The following is a 24266-nucleotide window of genomic DNA, read 5'->3' as shown; positions in this document are numbered from 1 at the left end:
TTCATTTTCCATCATTCCTTGTATTGAGGGTTTGATTAAATCTCTTTCCTGGCTGCAAGCTCAGCACTGTAATGATGACGGGGTATTTCAGGTAGGAAAGAGGCTGCTCTCCTCTCCATGGGGAACATGTAATTAGTCTTTCACCGTGTGACAGACATGTTGGGATGGCACAATGCCTGGCAAAGTGTGAAATGGAAAATTTACAATGCTGATGTATCACCCTTAAGATGTGTCTGAGATAGAGAAAGAAAGAGAAATAGGTTGGAATAGCAGGGACAGCGAGATGAGAAAGGATACCAAGGTGAAAATTAGGGAAGTATCCCTCGCTACCTGTCCAGGATGAGGTCCTGTGCGAAGATGAGTTTGCCAGGACAGTGGATGGACCTCCAAATGAGCCCGATCATCAGCACCTCCAGCCACGAGCTCTCCAGCAGCAGCACCTGATCGTGAAGAGACAGCTGCAGAAAACCTAGAAACACAAAATACAAAGCACGTTGTGATGATAATTTTTGATGCCATGCAGGCAATCTCAACCACACCCAGCAGATTTAACAATTCTGAGCATTTGAAGCATCCGTCCTGAAACAAAATAAGGCCTTTAGCCAGAAGACTCACAGATAAAAGCAAAATAAAAATCTTCACTACAAATATTAGCCATTAGTAGTTTCAGCCATTATTCTGTACTCAGAAATTAAAAACAAAAAAAGTAGATAAGTCTACTCAGAATATCTGTGCTTTTTAACCAGGACAAGTAATAGAATATTAATGTCTCCTGCTCACCTTCAACTCACTCAAAAATGACTAAAACATCCACACTCTTGTTTTAATAAGCCAGAGAAAATCTACTTGAATATATCATCTGCAATCTCTGCTCACAAAAGAAGCTTTATTGCTGGCAATCAGCTGGGTTAAATTCATATATAATTACAGCCAATCTCCCCCATTGTGCCCCCTGTACAATGTTTGGAACCTCTTGCAATTAAAGTTGGGTATCTTTGGGCTTTTAGTGACACACAAGGTTGTAATGCCTCAAAATCTGGGTTTTAAACCTCCCTGCCAGGTTTGTGTGTGTGTGAGAGCACATGTAAAAAGGGTGATGTGTCTTATACTGCATTTAGGCTCTATGGGGTGCCTGCAGATTGACCAAACAATCCTCTCAAAGGTGATGACTGTAACTACTATTTCTGTAATGGCTCTGTATTCGTGTGGGGGGCTTATGTGTACTTTTACTACAGAGGTCTCCCATCTCTTCGCTGTTTCCTAAGAAGTCAAATTGACAACAACACACACACGACTGCAACTTCACACATTACGTCTGTGCACGATTAAGGGATTTTTTTCCAAGATTTTTTATTAGATGTCACGATGCTCCAAAGAAATGGCGCACATAATTTGCATGTGACCTCACATTTATGCACATGTTGTAGACTGATGCGCTATAACTATTTAACAATAAACAATAGGATACTGTAGCACTTGCATGATTACTTGAAACATTTTATTAAAATAGATCGTAAAGGCATCACTTTGCCATACACATACAACTAAACCTGATCATTTTATGTGTGGTCATTTGTCATTTTGTGATGTAAGCCACAGTTTCAGGGCCTGTTAGACATTTAATCTATAAATTATTACAGTGCTGTAATATTTTTTCTTCGTCTTACAGAGAGGATTTTTGTTGATGAACATCACCAGATCCTTGGAATATCCTAAAGAGTCAAAGAAGACTTCAGGCTAAGATGTATCTGGTAAACTAACACAGCCATTCTATGAACACCCTCTGGATACTGTCTATTGCTGCTCTTGTCTTAATGTTTAATTGTTGCTTCTTTAAATTCTTCTTTGCTATACTTTAGATTAATTCCTACCTGGAAGCTTCTTGGCCCATGCGATCATGTGAACCAGCTCCTTGTCGGCCATGCTGGTGAGTAGGGTCATCATGGTGACCTCCGTGTAGGGTTGGTTCATCTTCTGACGAGAGCACAGGGTTGGAGGCTCAGCACCCTGGAGCAGGAGGAGCACCTGGATGACAATCAAAATTTCCCCCTAAATCAATAAAACCTGATAGTGGACTTTCATAAAAACCTGCTGTAGATGCTCACTATTTCCTCACCTGATCAGGAGGTATGCTATTTAAAGAGGATCTTCCTCCTCCACCACTTGTACTGCTGCTGCTCGTTGCATGCTTCCTTCCATCATGAGGGGGCGCCTTTGTGTGTGGCAGGTCTTTGGCTGGTTTGTCTCTGTCGCAGGCCCGTCGTTTTTCACGCCGCAAAACACGTCCGCGGTCCTTACGCATACCTTGAGGACAGACCAAGGATGAAATAACATCATGATACAAAAAAAGAGGGAAAAAACAAACAAGTAGTCACGGGTGTGTAGATAAATCACTTCACTCTTTCCCCCACATTGTTCAAAAATAACTTCATGTTTTGCCACGTCTTACCACGGATGCGCAGATTCTTTTGGACTACTGAGTGATTCAGGAAGTATGAAAACAAAAATGTGACTGAGCAGTTGTACTCCTTAAGAGGAAATCTCTTCAAGGTCATGTTAAAGTTAGTCTCAAGCTTATCTGGATCCAACAGCAGCCTCATGTTTGTGCCAAGTTTTTCCACAGCAAGACAATCAGTTTTTAAATTTATAAAGAAGAGTGTAATTTTTGTTAAAAAAAATTATTAATAGAATTTCTTTACACGATTTTACAAAAAATTAAAACGTGCAAAAGGTGGAGAATCTTTCTTCTGCTGGTGTTCACCCTCACCTCCTTTCATCATGCCCACTTCGTAGCACTTCCTAAGACGGCAAGCCTGGCAGCTCTTCCTCCGATTCTTGTCAATGGTGCACTGATTTGTCGCTGGGCACATATAGTCATTGTGACCTGAGATGAAAGAAAATCTATTACTTTCAGCTACCCACTTCAGTGTGCAGTTCAGATTTAGGTTATTTAGTAGCCAGGTGCACTCTATTCCCCATTCTAAATGAATCTGAGATGGAGAAAATTAAAACGTGGCATCTTGGCTTTGTCATTGCCATGGAGACAATTGGTTTCTTCTTGAGTGCTCTTTCATTGCACGACTTTGCATCAATGCACAAACCGCATCAAATCATAAACATGACGCAGACACCAAGCACACTGAGTTTTGGTTTGCACACATAGGGGCAACAGCACAAAGAGTTTGGAAAACAGTTGATGTCTCACAAATGAAAATAAATAAATGGACTGAAACCTAAATTGTCTCTCAGTTTCACAATGTCCACTTTCTGACATGCGTCCTCCCTCCGTCTCCTCCTTTAACCCAACAGTATTCAACTCCAATTAGGCTGCTTATTTTTCTGTAAACATTACAGGTCGTTCACTTCTGTAAAATGAGCCAACAACATCCAAACTTCCTGTCAGGAATGTTCTTTAGATTTCCCCATGTCATAAATTAACCCATATTTAATGTCTTTGGCTGAAGGACAGGACACTATGTCTTTTCTGCTTGATAGCACTCAAAGTTAAGAAGCCAATTACTTTAGTGCACTGTGTTCTTCAATACTGTTATTTTCTATGACAGACACAATAAAGCCCATGATTTAGACAGTTTCCTAATTTAATCAACTGTAGTTGATCTGTAGTGTTTCACAAAATATAGCGCAATCCTTTTATATCTACTGATGACAAACAGATAAAGCAGACAGACTACCTACCCTGGATGCTCCTCTTGAAGAAGGCCTTGCAGCCCTCACAAGACCACACCCCATAGTGGTATCCAGACGCGTAGTCACTGCACACAGCGCAGAAACGCGTCTCTTTGGTCATTTCAAACCCCCCAGCTCCAGCTCCCAACTCGCCCACGCCGTATGCCTCATCACGGGTACCACACTGGTCGTCTCTGGGAACCGGCTGATGGCTGGACCTGCAACACGCCATGAATTTTAATTTGGTAATTTCTTTTGTTTTCATAAAGATAAAGCTCAGTTGCAGAGTTAATCAAATAATACATCTGGATATTTTTGCCAAAAAATGGAACATTTTCTTTTCCCTGAAAATGTTAGGCAAGTCATTTAGTGATTAATCAAATCTTATCAGAACGACTTTAATACGACAGCAGCTGACAGGAGGAGCGGAGTTTTATTTTTCACCTGAGGCAGGAAACAAACTGTGTGTGTGCGTCTGTTGTTCTTACGTATTGTTCCCTTTTCAAGGTCCTTAACAAAGTCCTTAATCTCTGGAATTAGAGACCAGGACAAAGCTTGATCCTTTCCTCAGAGATAATAGTTATGTTTTGTATAAAGCAAGAGAATAAAAACAATGTGGTTATATAATTGTTCTGTTATAACGGCATTTACAGGACCCAACTGAATGTCACTGCCATAATTCACTAATTACAAATTCTGAATTTAGTTTTCCAGTAATATTTTGTTCTACTGTCCCCTGGTAGAACATACCAATTAAATAAATAAATGCCAGAAAACACCGGGCTTAATTCTTTTCTTTATGGTATAGTCACCTAAAATTTATAATGAAGACATGATAGAGGCAGCTACAGCTGTCGCAATGAAGCAGCATACCTGATGAACTGGTTTTGACTGTACTTATCATGTTACGCTTGCATAATCACCAAACTTTTGCACAAACACAACTGCCAAACAATCAAAACCAAGCCCTGGATGTGCCATTGCCAGACAAATAATTAAATGTGTCAGAAGGGGGTAATAATTCCATTCACTTTTTTCCTGTCACTTTTCTCCACCAGAAAAAAAAACTGCATTTCCTCACCTGTAGACGGGTGTTGAAGTGGTTTCCAGATAGTGGTGGCTGGGCGGGTGCATAAAGGGGCTCAGCCGTGGGCTGGAGGGCACAAACACAAGTGGACTGGTTGTCCCACTGCCCAGGGACTGAAGACTGCCATCGGACGGTGGTCCGTGAGCGTCCAGAGGAGCCGAGTAGCAGCCAGTGGTGGAGTGGCTGTAAAGAGGAGTCGGGGCAGGGGTGGGGGCGGCATAGTCATAAGACCCTTCCAGGAAGTCCACAGTGGCTACCCCTCCAGACCCCCGGCTCTCTTCGGGGTACATGTCGTAGAGGGGGGCACGCAGCGATGGCGAGACGCGAGTTGGAGAGTGGGGCTCCAGCTCTGAGGAGGCTGGGCTGTCCCTGGGTCTGAGTACTGGTCCGCACGGCTGTCTGCTCTGCGCTGGGCTCTGCCTGAGCAACATCACAGCACAACAGCAGTGATAAGCAACATGATTTAGACTGGCTCTCCCATTTGTTGGGAGGGGGAGTGGAGAGGAGTGTTGCTCTCCCTCTCTTTATTTTTTCCCCCTCACTTGCTCTCTGGGTCTCTTCTCTCCAACAAAGCTTGTCAGACAACTTGAAAGCTCCACTGTTATTCAGCTTTTTTGTGTCTGCCTTCAGCTTCTGGTCACTAAGCTCCAAAAGAACAAAATAAAAAGAGTTTTAAACAACTCTTCCTGTATTTTATTTATTTTTTGTCAGCAAAGCACCTCCTTCTTTTCTAATACATCTTCACCAAAGTGTGAGAGGGAGAAAGGCTGGTGGGTCAGAGGGAGAAAAAATAGTCATTCACAAACAACTCGTGTCTTCTCATGCGTGCCACAGTTCCCACTCGTCATTTGTGTAATATGGAAGAATTGTCACTGGTTGCACCTGTTTTGCTGAGAAAAGTTGACTGCTTATTCATTATTTGCTCAGCCGATAGCAGCACAGGACAGATGTGATGTACTGCCAGTCTATTTGCAGTGAGATTTAAAGAAATCACTGTGGACAGTTTACAACAACAACAGCAGAGGCTGAAAGAAAACCACAATCTACCATTACTACTACTATACTACTACTCACCACTTACAAACGAAGCATCCTCCTATGTGCTGTACAATGTACTGGCTCTGCTTGCCTCACAGGCATTTAGTTGAGCTCATTGGACACAATGGGAACAGTGGAAAGGTTTGAAAAAAAGGATAAACAAATTAAAGATACAGCCAAATCGATAACCGTGGTGCGTTTAAGTGCCAGGTCACCATAACACAGCAAACAAAGCAGGAGGTCAAATCTCTTTCTGACAGCGAGTAATTACACAATCAATCCCCAATGAAGAGATTGATAATCATTTTTATGCTTCACATTTATTTCTTCTCGTTAAAAATTGCAATAAATCTGAGAGAAATTTTAAAAGATACCTTCTGAGTCACATTCCATTAAGGGAAGGTTGATATAAGTTACAGATCCACAGCATGGACCAGTTAATCATCACTTTATCCGTTCAAATCACAGGCGAAGCAGAACACTATGTGTACAAAAACAAAGCCAAGGGACCGACCAACCACTGTTGATAAAAATCAAATGTAAAAAATAACTGTTTACAGATTTCGGAGTCAATGACAGAAAGACGCACAAAAATTATTTGGGCCATTTGAATTCACGTCTTCTTGCTACTCAAGTGAGACATGTTGTAATTTATGTGAGAAATTTATAAAGTCAAACATGTTCTCATGCAATAATTAATGGCTACCACCAAGTGGGGGAGAAAACTTGACACGGAGCCCTAATTTTCCTTTCTCTGTGGTACATCTTTCTTGTGTAAACAGCCCAATTTTCAGGACATGTCAGGTCAAGTGGAAAACAAGTGGCCCTGATGATTTTTTCTATTTTCCCTAGAGTAAAATGAAGACATTGTTACACCAGGGGAAAAGAAAATGAAGGGTGAGAAATGAAACAGCTAAATCACCTAAATGATTCAAGATAAGATGCTTCCTGCAGTAATAAGGCCTCATTTTCATAAGGTACCACATTCACAAAGCATCAGAGCAGCCTAAATTATGCCAGTGTTGTTACAGCTCATTCTGAATTGTAATGCACATACTGCAGCATTTCCAGCTGTTTTGTTGGCCATTTTTCTTGGCCCAACCCGACCTGAGTAAATGAAAGGTCATCAGGAAAACACTCTTATAAATACAGACTAAAGTCACAACCCTGGTGAACCGACTACCTTATAAGAGATTGTGTGTTTACAAATGTATTTGTTCATTGTTTTAACATTAAGGTTAACTGGGTCTTTATATTTTGCTGTGTATACATGTAAATTAAACTCTCCTGTTACACTGTTACATGCAAGACCAAAAATACAGGTCAAATTTAAGATCAAATCACAACAGCAGTCACCTCAAGGTGCTTCACACTGTAAGGTAAAGGACCCTATAATAATGGTAAAGTCCTTACAATAATGTAGAGTTTAGGCAGCTACTCTGCACTGTGTTGGCACGTGGTATTCAAGAAGGTTACAGTGGAGGAATTATATCCTTAAATTTAGTTATAGCACTTTCAGAAATGCATTCATTTCAATATGGACAAATTTACAAAATAGCTATTAGTATACAAAAAAAAACAAAAAACATTTTTCTTGCTTGTAAAGTACGACAAAAGGAAAAAGAGCAGAGTCATAGTAGTGATTTATTAAATCAAAACAAATGATCAAAATAACATTTTCACCCAGCAGCACTATGGGATCCAGTTAACATCACCTGTTGATTACTAAAAGTGACAAACGACATGACAATGTGCAAAGAGACATCCACTTTTATCTATGGAGATAGAGGTCCAGGTTCCCATTTTAAGCAAAACAAGCACATGCCACTTATTGTTACACTGCTCCAACAACAATGTAATTTTCAAAAAATGTTATGATCTGCTTTTGGTGAACTTAACTCGCTGTAATCACACGGAGTAAAACAACCTGAGCTGAATAAAAAAAAAAGATAAAAAAAGAAAGAAAAACAACAACAACAACAACAACAACAACAACAAAAACCCAAACAAACTATAAGTTAGATTTACATCATTCTCACAACTGCATGCAAAACTGTTTCTGCTATAGAATTCATACTCAATTTTTTCTCAGTAATTGCTCACAGCATTAACCTGTAAACAGTATGACTAAATTCATGGTTTACTACACATGTAGGATAAAATGTAGGAGGTGAAATTTTGATATGAGATGGCTTTTTATGAAATTATTACTGAGTATTAATTATTGTGCGCGTTCCTGAATCAAACTTGATGAAGTGCTAGTAAACAACATTTAACAATTCCCCTAACTTAAGTGTCTAGTGGTTTAAAGGTATCGCCTGCTTATGAAGCTTCTTTTTAAACCCATGTCATCAAAGTGAGTTCCTGATTTGAACCTTACTATTCTGACTTTGGATTGTGGAACTGAATCACAGCGTACTTGCCGCTAGTCATCCAGCTTGGATCTTGGGAGGTAAGCTTCTCCCCTTGTCCCGGTTGCAGACCAACCTGAATGTTGGCCTTGAGAGTCCTCAGGCTGCACAGCGTTGCAGGCCCAAAGCCTCGCAGTGCAGTTTCAAAGCTTACTGTGTGCTCCCAGTCCCTGTCTCCAGTCAGCTTCCTGTAGTTGAGATCGCCTTTAAACAGCACCAGGTCTGCTCCCTGCAGGGTTGTATACAGGTCAGGAGCATCGGCTGCCATGTCGCAGAACTCATGGGGCTGTGTCCAGAAAGGATGATCATGATAGCACCACATTCCCTCTTTCAAGTACCTCTGCCACTGAACACCACATTTGGAAACCCACTTGTGATTGGTTGCCATGGCCTGCCGAATGGTCCACTGAAAATCTTTAGCTGTGACGTCAGAGACAAACCACGGGATGGATTTGCCATGAAAATGAATCTGACGTGCAAGGCCAGAGGAAACCAGGAAGTCGGCTAAGACCAAGTCAGTGACCAACTCGAAGCCAGCATTGTCTAGAACAATGTCCACTCTGTCTGCATTGTTTTTCCCTGACTCCCTTGGCCTCTGCGCAGAAATAAGAGCTGACCATACCCTTTTGGTGTCATCCACCAGGATGAAGGGCAGGAGGCTGTAGAGGGAATCTAGTGGACTGGTCTTCTGGGAGTTCTCTTGGCCAGCAGATATTGACAGATCACACTTGTTTCCCCACAGAGATACCTTAAAAGAGTCACAAAATGTATTCAATAAATAGTAACTGAATACTGTAAAACATAAAATCTCCAAGAACTAATGCACCACATTTATTGCAGTTATGAAGGTCTAATCCCACTGGTATTAGTGGGTTCATTTTAAATTAGGCTACCAATCACAACAAGGATTCACAAGAGGACCATTCATCTCAGGTGTAGCCAGAATCACTCACTTTTAAATACTAAAAAGCAAAGTTTTAAATAAATAAATAAATAATTTAAATAAATACAAATGGAAAATTGAAAAAAAAAGAATAGTAACTTACATACTGAGAATCTTGTAAATGTATAGCTTTAAGGACATAAATTGAACTGACCTGCATTAGTTTGCTGAAATGCTCAAACAGCGGATTCTTAGACAGCTCGTCTATGTTGTTCTTGATGCCCTCCAAGTACGTACACAAGGACATCACAGCCTGTGAAGACTCAGTAAAGCTCTGAGTCTTTCCCTCATTAAAGACATCAAAGTCACTGATGGGAGGACTGAAATAAAAGAAGAAATAAAATCATAACAGAAATCATAACAAAAACTAAACAAACACAATCTAAAAAGAAATGAGAAGGGGAATTGGAGAGCATATCCTCTGCCAAAGATAGAGCTCAGATTTTCAAAGCAACTGATCTGGATTTACACAACAACTAAGTGGATGCTTCCTTGTCTTCTATTGTACCTTTGCATAAAGTTTCATGAAATTCAGTTGTGTTAATTTTTGTCTAACCTGGCTAACAAACAAAGAGATAAATACAAGCCTTGGCAGAGGAACATATTTACTGAAGGTCCACCGGTTGTGAAACTCAAGGTTGATGTTGATGGTCAAAATCATTTATCCACTAACCAATGCCACTGTGTTTTTGTTTTTCTATGCACCACTATATCAGTCAGTACCAAGGTTTTGTCAGTATATAAAAGTATCCCTCAGTAATATACTAAAAGTTATTACAAAATTCCAGGGTTTACATCTACAGTAGCTTCCATTGTAACATATAAATGCTTCTCACTTGAGCAAGAGCGCCTCGTGTATCCTACGGTACATGTAGCACTCCACGTAAAGCCAGGGAGACTTGAACCAGCTGACAGGCTCCTGGTCACCTTGCAGTCTCTGCTGCCTCTCTAGGTATTGGTTCCAGGAATCTGTGTCCGGTAGGCCGTCTGTCAGTGCTAGCACTGGCTTGTCAGTTTGCAGCTCATTCCTCAGCTTAGATAGCAGAGATATAGCTTGCTTCTCTGCCTGGATACCCACCTGGTTGAAAATAAAGGGGAAGCACCGGCAAAATCCAACGCAAGTCTTAACGTGAACCTCATAACTGCCTCAATTGAATGAACGTGGTCTTACCTCTCCGTATTCCTCAAAAAACTTGTTTTTATTGCGATGAATTGTGTCAACAACTTTGGTCAGGATGGTGGGTAGTCTGTCTCTAACGGTCAAATAAGCAAATGACCTGCAGAGAAAACATATAACCAAGAATATCTCCCTTTTATACTGCAGCACTGATTTGCAAGTTAACTAGCTAATAAGCCATCTGTAAGCTTAGCTTTTTCTTTGTGGAATACAAAAAGTATACTCCCTGGAGTGATATTACCTTCGCATGCTTATCTTTGTTTACCCATAAAATTTCTGGTTTGACCTAAACAACGTCCTGTGCTTGAATATCTACACACCATCACTGCCAACTTACAGCTAGCAGGAAGCTAATGCTATTGCTAGTCTGGACTCTACCGTCCCAACGTTACGAGACCATTTTCATAAGGAAACATAAATCCCCAGGTTATTAAAAATTCTGCGATAAAGTCAAGTAATCAGCTGTCAACCTACCCAACCACTCTGGCAGACAATGAAGGGGGAACTCCGTGCATAGTTTGATCCGTCGCCATGATGTTAGCAGGGGTTCAAATTCAAACTTTATCAATAAAAGCACTGGAACAGCAATAAAGTTTCTTGAATAGCTAGGAGGTTAAAGGTGACGTCTGCTTTTCTGCAGAAGTCACGTGTTGAGATAGGTTGCCCCAGGGTTCACTTCTTATTTTTGCTAAGAATATTTTTACATTTGTAAAAAAATACATTTCTTCCCACTTGCGCTTTGTGCTTTTAGTGAGGGACACGATACTACCATCTAACGGTTAACACGTAAACTACAGTGCTGACAACCTGTCAAACTGTTACCGAAACTGCATTTTCAAGTCGTATCAACTGTTTCAGCAATACATATTACCTTAAATATCAAAGGTCTCAAAGCTGGTGTTATCTCAGGTGGCTCTAAGGTTGGTACGCCTGCCGCGTTGCATTGAGCTGCTGAGGTAGCACGCTGAGCATCACTTGTTGTCCAGGGAAACTATTGTCATGGAGACATTCATTCATCCTATTAGAAAAGGCCAAAGGGTTTTTGGCGGCAAAAGGGGAGGAGAAGTGGGCGGGGTTGGGTACTGCGGTTTCCATTGACTTCCTGTTTCTGACCCTTGTCAAATGTGGAAGAATAACAATGCAAGAAAAAGGAAAAGGAAGAAAAACAAGTGTCGTTTTTTATGTGTAATATGTTTGCTTATATTAGTAAATATAGAATGTGGGCAAAAGGAGTTATGAATGGGTTATGTTATATATTAATATATGTTGTTTCTTCTTCCTTCTTAAAACCTTTACTAAATTCTACATCAATAACAACTAGCTGTGTTTTTCATTAGTTTGCCGGCCAACATGTGAAACAAAAACACGCACATGTAAAACATCGAATCTTTTTTGGCAACTGCTACATTTCCTTTATTTAACCAGGTAAAAAACAAAACGTAATCCTTGCTCTTACAAGATAAAACTTGTTTTTTTTTTTTTAAGTTTAAGTCTGAACATGAAACAATTCAACTTAATATTTTTATATGAGATGGCGTAAATGTAAAAATTTATTTTTCAAGACAGATCTGGCCAAGAAGGCAGAGGAAATTGTACAGTTCTATGAGCATACTTTAATGACCAAAAATAACTTGATTTATTATAATGTGCACAGTAACACAGAGTCGGTGTCAAATGCAGAGACTTTATTTTATCTATGTAATATCTATCTAAATCACATTCACTACGGTGTATTTACTAATGTAAATAAAGATACTAACACATGATCACATGGAAAAAATCGGAAATCACTTTTCGGCAGACAAGCATTGACCGAAAAGTTTAGAGAAAAGTTGACCTACTGACACCCTTTTTAACGACTCCTTCATGTATAGCCAAGAAGGTTACGAAAATCAACCAATCAATGATTAACGAAAATGGAAAATGTAATTGGCAAGTAACAGAAGAGCAGTCAAACTAACAGCTAAAGAATACAAAATCTAATACGTTATTTTTTAGCTTGTGATACACATGACTCTGGTATACCAAAAATAACAGGGTAACATGCACTGTATATGTCGTGTTTGATCAGCTCCAGGAAAAAATACAACAAAATAAAACAAACAAAACATGGCAACAGAGTAGGCCTAATGACGTAAATTCGCGGTCGGTCCGTTTTTCTTTCTTTTTTTTTGTGGGGTGGGGGGTGGGGGGGATCCGGGCTTCCCCTTTTATGAGAAACATGGCCAACTGACTCTGCTATCACGATTACTGGCCTGGAGAGATGCGCATATCAATTAATTCAGGCGGTGCTTTCCCTTCTCTCAGATCATCCCCGCGGTCACTATGGGAACACGACCGGGCGGTTGTCAGGATGTCGGGGTCCTTGGGAGTGGGAGTCCAGCTGCGTCCACCTCCGCTGTTCATCTATCGCCGGCTTCCCATCCCCCCGCCGGGCCCCAGCCTGGCCGGATCTGTTTTTCTAAACCGAGAGAGCAGTGACTCACCACTCCGGTTTCAAAACAGGCCAAGGACGGGGGCAGGGCGGCAGTTAACGTTAAAGGCCTTGTTCAGCTGGGTGTTTCAGCTCCCCACACGCAGTCACGCCATGCATTACTTAACAGCAGGATTTCGTTTGTGCGACAAGCCCCTATAAACTGCAGGGACAGGCACAAATCTCACCATTCTCGTGTTAAAAGATACGTTATTGCAGCGCAGATGAATTAACCGGTAATAACTGCAAAGAATAAGTTGTTCTGAGAAAATTTAAGACAGATTAAGTCCATATAAACAAACGTGGGAAGGAGTACATTTATCCTAATGACACAGAATAAAGCTTGAATGTATTGATCCTCATTGTAAACAGTAACAGTGATCCAGTGGTTTACAGTTTATCTACTACATTCAGTACATCCCTGCCGTGCATCTTTCAGTAATCAAATATGCTTTTGTTCTTGACGTCCTCGTGGTCTTCATCCATGTTTTGCTTGTTAAATATTTTGAACCATCCATAAATCTACATTTTTATTAACCGAGTAGCTTAAGTAATGTTATGGCCAAGATTGTTTCTCCTTTTTTTTTTAACAGGACAAAGACTTAAAAGCCCTTACGTCCCACCTAATAGCCATTTTATCCCCTCCTTTGAATAGACTCCACCCAGCCTCCTGCAAAGCAAGCATTTTCAAAGAGCCACAACTTGCTTAGGTTCATCCTCCCTTGTGAACCCTGTGTCCTTAAATGTAGCTCAGTAATGGCAGGCCTTGGAAAAAAAAAAAGGTGTTTACACTGGGACAACATCCAGCAACTTGCTGATGACAACATCTGATGACAAAATATTGACATGACTCCAAAGTACACTCGTGAAAAGCTCCGCCTATACTTTCTGTGTCTCTGGTTTTGGTTAAAATTCAACTGAAACTACTTCCCCTTCACAAAACTTTTCAGAATAAGACTTCCAACATTTTGAGTTTCCCAATGCATTTGTTTTTTTTTTCTTTTCTTTTTTTTGAGCTCACAAAGTAACAGCTGTAACTTAAAGCCCCCTCCTGAACTCTATACAAATTGATGCATTTTCAGAGTTTTCACATCACATAGTTGTAGGTGGAAAGTGTCTCGCCTATAACACGAGTTTAAGGTGCACACCGGTGAGCATGTCTGGTGACATCACAACCAAACCTGTTCCAAGAAGTAACTCTGCAACATATTTTTTAGCTTGCTTTGCTGGGCAACTTTCACTGATGTAGGGGACATCTTTTTATTGAGGAATTAAACTTTTGAAAATAAAAGAAACAGAAATGTTATAGTTGGTGTCCAAGTGATTGGGTGATACAAAGTTAATGAAATATTAGACCTTAACTGTGTTTGCAACTAGGAATTTACACATATAACACTGCCAAGGCAAGTTACCACTACAGAATACAGAGTACAGCGTTGGTTTCTTTGCTACTATTTGTACTCTTTTACAGATGTGGCAGGAAATTACTTTAGTTCCACAAATAAAAAAGAAGTGACAATAAATAGCCAGAATACTGATAAAATATCTAAATATAACATTACCCAAACATGTGACATGATATAGTCATATAGGAACCAAGTAGTTACCATAAAAAGAGAGTGTAGACTTTTAAGTTGTGTTACAGATCTACTTAACGTGATTCTTGAATTCTGAAATTCTGTTTTGCTGAAAGATAAAGGGATTTGTTTAAGAAACTGGAACCAAAACAGACCAACAGTGATCACAATCAGAATCAGCTTTATCGATCAAGTATATGATCTAACAGACAAGAACATACAAGAACTAACAGACTTAAAAACTCCTTTGTCCCACACGCCATCAGACTGTTTAACTCCTCTCTGGAGGGGAGAGGGAGGGGAAACAGGAGGACAAAGGAGGGAACAACTAAGCTGTAGTGCCTCTTCACCTCACTGTGCAATACTTTTGTAAATAGTCAACGGTGCAATAGACTCAATACTTGAAATGTGCAATTCACTTGTATTTTTATTTTTATTCCTATTTATTCTATTTATCCCCTTCGTATATTTTATTTATATTGTCTCTGTATTTATATATATGTGTGTGTGTGTGTGTGTATATATATATATATATGTGTGTGTGTATAACTCTGTAACTTCTGTCGGTGCTGTGCTTTTTTGGAAATCGAATTTCCCAGAGGAACCCACCCGAGGGATTAATAAAGTTCTATCTTATCTCTCTTATCTCTTATCTTATATGAAATCAAACAAGGATTTGTGCTGTTCTTTTTTCTCTTTGTTCTCAATGTACTTAACAGAATAGACAAAAAGACAACAGCAACGTAACACAAACAATAACAACGTGTACAGTGTGTTTAGATTTATATTTGCAATGCAATGGTGCAGAGTGCAATAAATTGTGGAACAAATAACAGATGGATCACTAGTTATATATACAGTATATGCATGGAATATTGACAGTATTATGTATAATATAGACATGCACAGCAAAACAATATATACACCATGCTTTAGTTCAGCAGCAGGATTGTGGATGTTTGAGTTATATATAATTCATCATCATACAGTTAGGTTTTCAACTGCAATATAATTATTACTCGATTATAATCTAAACAGGTATATTAAGTATGGTGTCTTCTTCATAAAAGCGACCACTTTTCTTATTCCAAAGAACAATGCAATCTTTTAATAATCAGTGTGAATACATTTAATATTCTTATCTGATTTAAGAAATACTATAAAAATTATTTAAGTGTTAAAGTTGTAAATAAAAATAAACAAATTAGTATTTCTCCCCTAATTATTATTACTGTTAAAAACAAAAGTAAAATCATAATGACCATTTAAACCTAGATATCTTAATTCGTCTTTTGAACCGTTATTTGATGTCTGCAACAGCCCCCGACATGCACGGTTGCGTTAGCCTAGCTTAAGTATCTCTATACTGCCCTTTAACTTGTTGAAAATCTACTTTAACCTTATATGCAAACATGAGACGACTGTGAGTAACGCAGTTTGTAATGTGGCCAAAAAGTCATGGCCAACACACAGAGACACTCACTGCCACAGTTTGGTTTTATGTTTACGTGTCGTTAACGGCAGCGGCACAATTATTAACTCGCAGACTGCGTGGAGCTGCTGGCTGTTTGTGTTCAACCTCTTCGGCCGACTGTCAAAAAAAAAAGAAAGCTGGCAAGCGGGGGTTGATCTCGCGGCGGTTACACAGTGCGGGAAATTAACGTTAACTCAAACGCCCCCTGCTCAACGGATTTTACAACGGCTGTTTTTGGCTGGCTTTTACCCACAGTCATGTGATTGTAACGTAAAACCCCTAACCGGAAAACACCGACGGACGACCCTCTCCGCTGCCAACGAATGCAGCGTTTACAAGGAACAGTTGAAGCTGCTGCGAGCCCAGAGGACGGACGAGTCTCCGGTAACAAACAAACAACGGCGACACGGCAAACTCCGCCAATTTAAGGAGCGCGCAGGTACGGTTATTTTTAGCGACATACCAGCCAGTTCGTTTACTTGTATTGTAAAATTAGTGCGCTACTCGTGTGTGCTTCGGCTAATACTGTAATTGTCACGGGGAAGTTAAAAGAAACGCGTTCGTGACCAGCCCCATCCCCCTTGCGTCGCTCGCTCTCCTTCCTCGTATGTGTGTGTTGGCCGCGCGCGAGCGCGCACGTCCGTTTTCTCGCGCTAGCAATAGCAACCGAGAGAGACCTGAGGCAGGGGCAGGACTCAGTCCAAGCGCGCTTGTGTTGTACGCTCCGTCTGGGCTTCTTTATGTACTCGACGTATAATTTTCTGTTCTCTGTAATGAAATGCTTTATTTCTGTAGCGTGTTTACCTTCCTCGCATGCTTCCCTCATGGGCACTTGTACGGTGTATTTTTTTTGGAGAATCTCACTACGGAAGTAACTGTTCCACGTGTCTACATCACAGCGGGGCGGTGCAACATTGTTACGAACAACTTAGTATTGATTAAGACGTACTCTATTGGCTTTCGAGTTGCTCGATTGCGGTTAAATAGTACTGTTATCTTACAAAATCGCGTAAGTGAAGCCCCAAATTAGACTGCTTTAAGAAAATAGGCGGATTCGGAGGCTCACCGCGATTTCTGGTGTTGCAGAAACCCGCAGCATATAGAAATAAATACTTTTGCAGTATCTATCTATCTATCTATCTATCTATCTATCTATCTATCTATCTATCTATCTATCTATCTATCTATCTATCTATCTATCTAAGTGAAAAGGTTATTTATTAAGAAAGAGCAGTCAATTAATGACTGAAGATTCTGATACATTAATGATTTCTGGTTCTCTTGTGGGTTTAGCAGCTATTAAGGACAACATTTGCTTCTGTCGTGTTGCTTTTAGTTTTCCTGTGCTGCTTTGTAAACCGAAAACTAGTGAACATAAAATTAGATATATAACATACATGATGCATGTCACTGTACTCAAAAAGCAACTATGATGTTGTGATAGAGTAGGTACCCAGGATCAGGGCAACTATTAATAAGACCATTCATTGATTGTTAGGTATATAGCAGTGCTGTAAAGAGGACACGCAGCTATAGCACACCTAGATAAAAATAACCTAGCAGTAAAATCATAAAAATTAGGATGTTCATTTTTTTCTCCATTTATTTTAGAGACATGGTTTGGAGATGATGGCGGTTTGGAATTGTGAGGTATTCTGAATAAAAAGCACAGATCGTCACTGACATAGATGGTGTAATATTGTGAGGTTAGATATTTAAGGTAGTGGGGCCCATCTTTACAGAGAAGAGCAGAAGAAATATAAACTGGAACCACAGATTGTTCTGTACTGTTATTTTTAGCTTGTTAATGTCTAATGTATGATGACCAAATTAGGGCAAAATACTTTTTAAGAAAAGTTATTATTGATTGATTGAGTGATCATTCATTTCACCTGTAATTGACTGTAAGCTGTCTGTTGTGAATGAAGAAAAGTGAGCAATTTAGCATTGGTGGAGGTTGGATTTAGTGCTGAATTGTAATTCTAGCAAGGTGTATCTACCTAGTGTATATTAATATTACGTGTGACAGAATCAAAGGTGGTCTATATTATGATTTAGTCTTCTGAGCCTTCTGTGCCAGTTTTTATTGCAGAAACTCTAGCATGTTCCTGGTGTGCTGCAATGCCAGCTTCTTTGCACTCTGACCTCTGAAGCAGATGTGCGGAGGGCTTTTGAATGCTTTTTTGTGGTGCTACACATTCTGATCTGTATGAGAAGTTAAGTGGTGAGGTGTCCCTTATTGTCTGCTTGCGTGATGTGGAGAACTGTTGTAGCAAGGAGATCCACATGGTTATCTACTGAACAGGGCTAGAACCAGTTTGTCTTAGGAATGTGTGTCGACACCCATAACCCTGGTCATGTGATCGCCCAAAGCCCTCTCAGTCCTCCGGTGACCTAGGGTCAGCAAAAGCTCATCTCATTGGTTAGGTGAAGCCGCAGAGCTCAGAAATGCTCCTTGAGTTTGAATTCCCAGGACTTACCCAGAACTGAGTGCTTCAAAAAGTTAATTGTACACAGACAAGAGCTGCAGATATAGTATATAACAGTTAGTGCACTTTCACCGTAGGACACAGTTTTTAAAAGAGCTCAAATGTGTTATTCAGACCTGAATATTATATGTGGTTGTCTCCTCCAACTTTTAAAGGCTCAAACATCGTGGAAAACATAACATTAATTTAAAAAGCATGCAATTTCTACCTACCAGGATGTCATTTGAGGCCCTTTGACTAAATTTTTTTGTGTCAATGTTTGTTTGTAGTATGGTGATATAATTTTTAATTTCTCCATTAAATATTCTGAGTGGAAACCTTTTTCAGAATTATGTATTAATTAAAAAAAGGTTTTTGTATATGTTCCTCTCTCACACATCTAGTAGATGAGTTTCCTGTTATAGGAATTTAAATGCAATTTAAAGGTGTATTTTTGTTAAAATATACCTGGATATATATATCCATCACCATAGAAACACAGCCTTTGTTAGACATTTTGCAATTTTCATGATTAGGTTTTGTTGTTTTCTCATCAGCTCAGGGTAGCGTTTTTGAGACTGCCATTAGAAGTCAGTTAGGGACTCTTGAGTACAAAGCTAGTTTGAAAACTTCAAAGGCAGCCAGTCAGTCTGCATAAAATTGATTAAAAGTGTCTGGTCTCTGAAGTTCATTCAGAACAAGAATATTTTTTCCATGCGTCTGATGTTCTGGATGAAATTTAAATAAGAAGCCGACTTGTTTTTCCCACGTCTACCAATGTACAACACTCAATATCCACAGGAGTTCAATACAGTTAGCCAATCAGATTAAGATGTTTGGATTTGCTAAATCATACCTTTGATAAGCATGCGTTTCTGTGAATTATTGCTTGAGAAATGATCTCCAGTGTCACTAAATGATTCTTTATGGTTGCGTCAAGTTAGCCTTTACAGGGTCGTTAGATCTCCACCGTCAGCCTAACTCTTTGTGGTCACAATACACTCTGGTCTGCTTCCAGACAGGAAACTTACTGTCGCTTGTGTCTGTGTGTGTTTTTGTGCGTCTTTGTGCAGGTTGAAGAATGGAGTTGGCCAACCATGGTCTTATCCTGCTGCAGCAGCTTAACGCTCAGAGAGAGTTTGGCTTCCTGTGCGATTGCACCGTGGCTATAGGAGATGTCTTCTTCAAAGCCCACAAAGCTGTCCTCGCTGCCTTCTCCAACTACTTTAGAATGCTCTTCATTCACCAAGACAGGTATAGCGGGAGAGTACTAATAGTTGTATCAGAGAAATAGCTCAGAAGTCCCTCAGTGATGACAATTTGCATTCAAACAGAATAATGCAGATGTAAAATGAAAAAACAACAACAACAAAAAAGTGATAAACAACTTGTTACAGGTTTTTAATTATTCAGACATCAGGAGTCCTCGCTTGAATCTGTTGTCTTTCCTGCTGAAAACTGAAACTTGTTGCAGCATTTTGCTGTTGCTTTTTTTTTTTTTTTTAAATCTCAGGTATCATTTGATGTTAACTGACCATATTCTGTATGTATTTTAGTGACTGTGTGCGTCTTAAGGCTACGGACATACAGCCAGATATCTTCAGCTACCTCCTCAACCTGATGTACACAGGCAAACTTGCCCCACAGCTCATAGACCCTGCACGACTGGAGCAGGGGGTCAGATTCCTGCACGCCTATCCACTCCTGCAGGAGGCAAGCCAGTCTGTGTATTCCCACCCCGAGCAAAGCATCAACCTCTCAACCTCTCTCTATGGCATCCAGATCTCTGACCAACAGGTTGCGCTGTCGGCCAGACTGCCCAGTCGGCAGAATCTCTCTTCACCCTTTGATACCGAGCAGGGGAGCTCAGAAGGAAAGTATCCAGCCACGCCGCCTACTAGTTCATACACAAATTCCTTACCACCAAAGCAAGCTTCCTCACCCCCAGATATGGAGGCTTCAACTAGTGGTGCAAAGCCTACGGTTGAGGACGGGGTAATGGATATCCTAAGTCCGGACGGTTCGTCAGCAGGTGCCATCCTCCATGTAAAGCCCAGCATAATGAAGCGGAGTTCCTCCTTTAGGAAGCATTACTCCTGCCATCTCTGCAGGAGTCGATTTACCCAGAGAAGTCTCCTGCGAGAGCACCTCCTGCAGCACACACAGGCTCTTCAGCAGACCTCGACTGAGCCCAGCAATTCACTCTCACTTGTCATAACTAAAGAGCACGGCTTACCAGCTGAGGGAGTTCTAAAGGGAAACAAGGCTGGGTCAAGTGGCTCGGTTGCACCGACAGCGGTCGAGATCATTAGCGACAGTGAGCAAACCCCTGTTTCAGGTACCAATTCAGACTCTCCTCGAGCAGAGGTGTCCACTTCCAGCTGGGGAGTGGGAGGGTTAAATTCTCAGGCCGATACGCCTCCTCCTTCAGATATCGCAGACATCGACAACCTGGAGAACACAGACGTGGACCGGGAAGTGAAGCGACGGAAGTACGAGTGCTCCACTTGTGGCCGCAAGTTTATTCAGAAGAGCCACTGGCGCGAACACATGTACATCCACACAGGAAAGCCTTTCAAATGCAGCACTTGTGGCAAGAGCTTTTGCCGTGCCAACCAGGCAGCCCGGCACGTGTGCTTAAACCAGGGGGCCGACACATACACCATGGTGGACCGGCAGAGTATGGAGCTGTGCGCTGCAGGTGACGACAGCAACCAGATGGAGGCGATGTTTATGGGCTCATCGAAGCCTTACAAGTGTAACATTTGTGCAACTACGTTCTCTAGCCCGAATGAGGTGATCAGACATCTGTGTTTCACCCAAGGGGGATTAGTGGGGCTGCAGGGAAACTCAGGTGCAGGTGCGCTGCTCCCACGTGAAGAATTTTCCAAAGATGAAGGCTCAGATTTGTCCAACTCTGTTACCCCACTAGAACCCATAAAGACTGAGGAAATCCTCGTAGAATAGTGCCAAGGCTTGTGCTTCTGTCCTGTTTTTGAAAAAACAAACAAACAAGTGTGTTATCTAAATTATGTTCAATAGGTAAGCTAAAGGTGAAGATAGTCAGGTGACGTATGTTTGAGGCTCTCTTAAACTTTATTTTTTTAAAGGTGCAGTGTTTAGGCTCGATAAAACAATGTTTAAAGTAAATACGCTTGCTCTGTTTGGAAGAAAATCAAATACGTGACATTTGGCTTGAGGCTCGACTACCACTGTTTTGTGTTATCATTTAATTGTTAGCGCACATTGGTATTATATCTGACATGTTAGGGTGTACCACACTCTCATGAGCTACTATTGTGGTGAGGCAGTTTCTTCTCTATAAAAGGAAGAGGAAGCCGAGGCAGTTCCGGAGGAGACAGCATGTTGCAAGATGAGTTGCCTGTGCTAAATTTGTGAGAGGTGCAAAGTTCTAACAATTCCTCTGGACGTGCACAGTAGAGTCGCTTCTACATGTCCATAAATGAGAGGCTGATTTCACAGATCAGGCATAAGAATTTCCGGCTAAAAGCACACAAACCTGAGACAATCTGCGCTCTTATTTGAGTAGATTCTTAATATGCATCAAACTACATTTGTCTTCCATTAGTCTACTTGTGAGGGCTCGGCAGATTGAACACCTCGACATGTAATCATTAATTCTCAGCAACGATTTAGTTTCCTTTCTGTTCTGCAGAGTGTGGTTGAGGTTCCTGCGTCAGTCCTGTCACGCCACATTAAAGCACAATTTCTTTTCGTAATACGTGTTTGGCCACTGAGGAAAAAGTCACAGGGAACACATTTCATCTGTCTACAGTTGTGCTGCTTTGATTCGACTCATCTTTCTTGCTGTGTGTGAGTGTGTGAGACATTGTATAACTTTTTAATAACTAGGTTCTGATTTGAAGAAGCAATATGATCCATTCAGACACGCATACCTAGATGGAAGGCTGTCCTGTACAATATTTTACATCTTGTCTTTACAGTTAGCCTGGGTCATCTTCTAAAAATCCTTATAATATTTGTTTGTAACGCTTTTATTATTATTTTATATACTCTGCTATACTTACAAAGACTACATTGTATTGAAAAGATTTATGTATACTAGTTGAAAAATCGCTTTTCAAAAACACACACATAAGGATGACCGTGATAAATATCTTTCTCCAAAAATTAGGCTGTGATTTAAAAATTAGGTTTTAAGCCTCCTTAACTTGCCAACTTAGTGCTCACTGTTGATATATTTTAAAAATCATTTTGTGAAAAGGGAATTTATTTGGGAAGTTGAAGGGTTGTTTTGTTTTTTAGTTGTTTGTTTTCTATTCTTTAGTTCTGTCCACATTAGAAAAAAGTAGTGGCACCAGCAATTGTGATTCATAGAAAAACTTTGGGCTTGTTCAAGCTGACAGTGGGATATAGGAAGAGTTTTGATTAACATGAAGTTTGCAAGATATACGAAGTAACAGGGTTATGTAATTATATGGAATTATAAAATGTGCTTTTCACCAATTCTTTGGGATATCCAAACACTTTGTATGTACTACTGATGACTGGAACTTGTGAGACATCTTTTGAATAAGTGTGGAATAAATGTGAAGCTAGGAAAAGTTTTTACTCCTTACATAATTTCTCATCCTCGAATATAATAAGCTCCACTGCTGTAAATTAAATGATAAAGTTGTTAACAAGCGTATATTTTCATTTCTCTATTTCAGAACTGAACTTTATTTTAACTGTGATTAAAAATCTACTCGTAGAAATATCTTTAATTTGTTCTTCTTTTTTTTTTTTTTTTTAAGTATTGCAATGAAGTCAGTGCAGGGCGACGTGTAAACATCTCTCCAAGAGGAAATTACTTGTTACAAAATTGCGTTTTTTACTTTACTTTTAATAGAATCTGTGCTTCCAAATTTCTCCAGTTTACTCCAGTTTTTCCCGTATTCTCTTTTAAAGTATTTCCATACCATTTCTCAAGAGGGTACAAAAACAGAAGCATACTGCACGTACTGTTATCTTGCTCCATGACACAGTATAGTTGTGGTGGTAGTAGAGATGAATTTAACAATTTAGAAATATGGGGAGAAACTACAACTGCCAACTAAGGCACACAAAAGTTACACTGCCCGTGTTGTAAATGCATTATTTTAGTAATTAATGAAAATGCTAAAAATGCTCATCTCTAGTGTGTTTAACATGCTTAATCTGTTGATAGAGCAGTTTTCTTTTACCCCCAGCTTAAAATTTGCTTCCATCTGTTTTTCCTTCCTGAGTAGCAGAAAGCAGTTGTTGCTTTGATGCAGTTAGCCCACCCATGAGCTAGATGGAGCTGTTTCTCCTTGCTCAGCCTGAATGAAGGGGAACGCTTTCAAACTTAAACAGTTAATTTATACCGATCTGACTGTGTGGTTGCCAATGACATAAACGACCTATTTTGCCAGGAGTTGTCTTCATGTCAAGTTTAGTTATCATAAAAGCACAAATGTCTGTGAATATGTACTAGTGCAAATGTTCAGTCTTCTAACAGGGAGCGGTTCTTGCATGACTGTCTCAAGGGAGGCAGTTGAAATGCTGTACTACTGACTTTTATTTCTCTGAGCTACATTGATGTACAGAAAAATGCACAGCTTAAAAAAAAGGAGAAAAAAAGATTAACCCTCCCCAAGGTTGAAATTGTGCTTTAGACACATCGGTCTTGTAACTGAATGGATGTGTTTGTGTGTCTCAGGAAGATGAAATTTTTTGTCTTTTCCGTTTGCTGGTTTTGAGATGATAATTTCACTGAGGACTCCCCCCAACCTAACCCATGAAACCTGACTGCAAACAATGTTAGTCCCCCCCAGTGCCCATCAGACATCTACTGTGATCAATCTGTATTCTCAGGAATGTGAGTAACTTTTCTGTATAAACTTTTTTTTTTTCTGTGAAGAAAGAACAATAAAAACATTTCTTTTT

The 24266-nt window shown here is 40.2% G+C and overlaps 3 protein-coding genes across 7 annotated transcripts in view; 1 reads left to right on the top strand and 2 right to left on the bottom strand.

Moving 5' to 3' along the window:
• esr1 (estrogen receptor 1) overlaps positions 1 to 16697 on the bottom strand; it is a 21969-nt gene extending 5272 nt beyond the window's left edge. For 2 of the 3 annotated variants that reach the window (XM_082506601.1, XM_082506602.1), the window contains exons 1-6: positions 4769 to 5241; positions 3697 to 3905; positions 2768 to 2884; positions 2117 to 2304; positions 1872 to 2025; positions 331 to 469 (exon numbers count right to left, since the gene is read on the bottom strand). In XM_082506601.1, coding sequence (XP_082362727.1) covers positions 331 to 469; positions 1872 to 2025; positions 2117 to 2304; positions 2768 to 2884; positions 3697 to 3905; positions 4769 to 5205 — 1244 coding nt within the window. In that variant the 5' untranslated portion in view covers positions 5206 to 5241. Of the gene's footprint in view, positions 1 to 330; positions 470 to 1871; positions 2026 to 2116; positions 2305 to 2767; positions 2885 to 3696; positions 3906 to 4768; positions 5242 to 16671 lie in introns of those variants that run through there. The other variant, XM_082506600.1, reaches the window with a different exon arrangement.
• Positions 7439 to 11184, bottom strand: armt1 (acidic residue methyltransferase 1). Its single transcript, XM_082506606.1, has 5 exons — positions 10818 to 11184; positions 10338 to 10443; positions 10003 to 10244; positions 9321 to 9486; positions 7439 to 8971 (listed from the first exon to the last, which is right to left on the bottom strand). The coding sequence occupies exons 1-5, from the start codon at positions 10874 to 10876 to the stop codon at positions 8192 to 8194; spliced, it is 1353 nt and encodes a 450-aa protein (XP_082362732.1). The 5' UTR covers positions 10877 to 11184; the 3' UTR covers positions 7439 to 8191.
• On the top strand, positions 11892 to 24266 carry zbtb2b (zinc finger and BTB domain containing 2b). Of its 3 annotated transcripts, none has more exons than XM_082506603.1 (3): positions 11892 to 16306; positions 19409 to 19589; positions 19892 to 24266. In XM_082506603.1, the coding sequence occupies exons 2-3, from the start codon at positions 19417 to 19419 to the stop codon at positions 21300 to 21302; spliced, it is 1584 nt and encodes a 527-aa protein (XP_082362729.1). In that variant the 5' UTR covers positions 11892 to 16306; positions 19409 to 19416; the 3' UTR covers positions 21303 to 24266. The 3 variants fall into 3 exon arrangements, with proteins under 3 accessions (XP_082362729.1, XP_082362731.1, XP_082362730.1); XM_082506605.1 differs by lacking the exon at positions 11892 to 16306 and adding an exon at positions 16313 to 16584; XM_082506604.1 differs by lacking the exon at positions 11892 to 16306 and adding an exon at positions 16313 to 16609.

Source organism: Aulonocara stuartgranti, assembly GCF_965226115.1.
Source record: "Aulonocara stuartgranti genome assembly, chromosome: 15".
NCBI lineage: Eukaryota > Metazoa > Chordata > Actinopteri > Cichliformes > Cichlidae > Aulonocara > Aulonocara stuartgranti.
Note: the sequence above shows the minus strand (reverse complement) of the source record. Positions and strands in the feature narration are given on the sequence as shown.

Excerpts from the sequence above, each read along its gene's own strand:
- armt1 (XM_082506606.1), bottom strand. The coding sequence starts at position 10,876 with ATGGCGACGGATCAAACTATGCACGGAGTTCCCCCTTCATTGTCTGCC. Across the intron at positions 10,444-10,817 it reads TTGTCTGCCAGAGTGGTTGG|GTCATTTGCTTATTTGACCG; the intron begins GTAGGTTGACAG and ends TTTTCTCTGCAG. Across the intron at positions 9,487-10,002 it reads CACGAGGCGCTCTTGCTCAA|TCCTCCCATCAGTGACTTTG; the intron begins GTGAGAAGCATT and ends CTTTTATTTCAG.
- zbtb2b (XM_082506603.1), top strand. The coding sequence starts at position 19,417 with ATGGAGTTGGCCAACCATGGTCTTATCCTGCTGCAGCAGCTTAACGCT. Across the intron at positions 19,590-19,891 it reads CTCTTCATTCACCAAGACAG|TGACTGTGTGCGTCTTAAGG; the intron begins GTATAGCGGGAG and ends TATGTATTTTAG.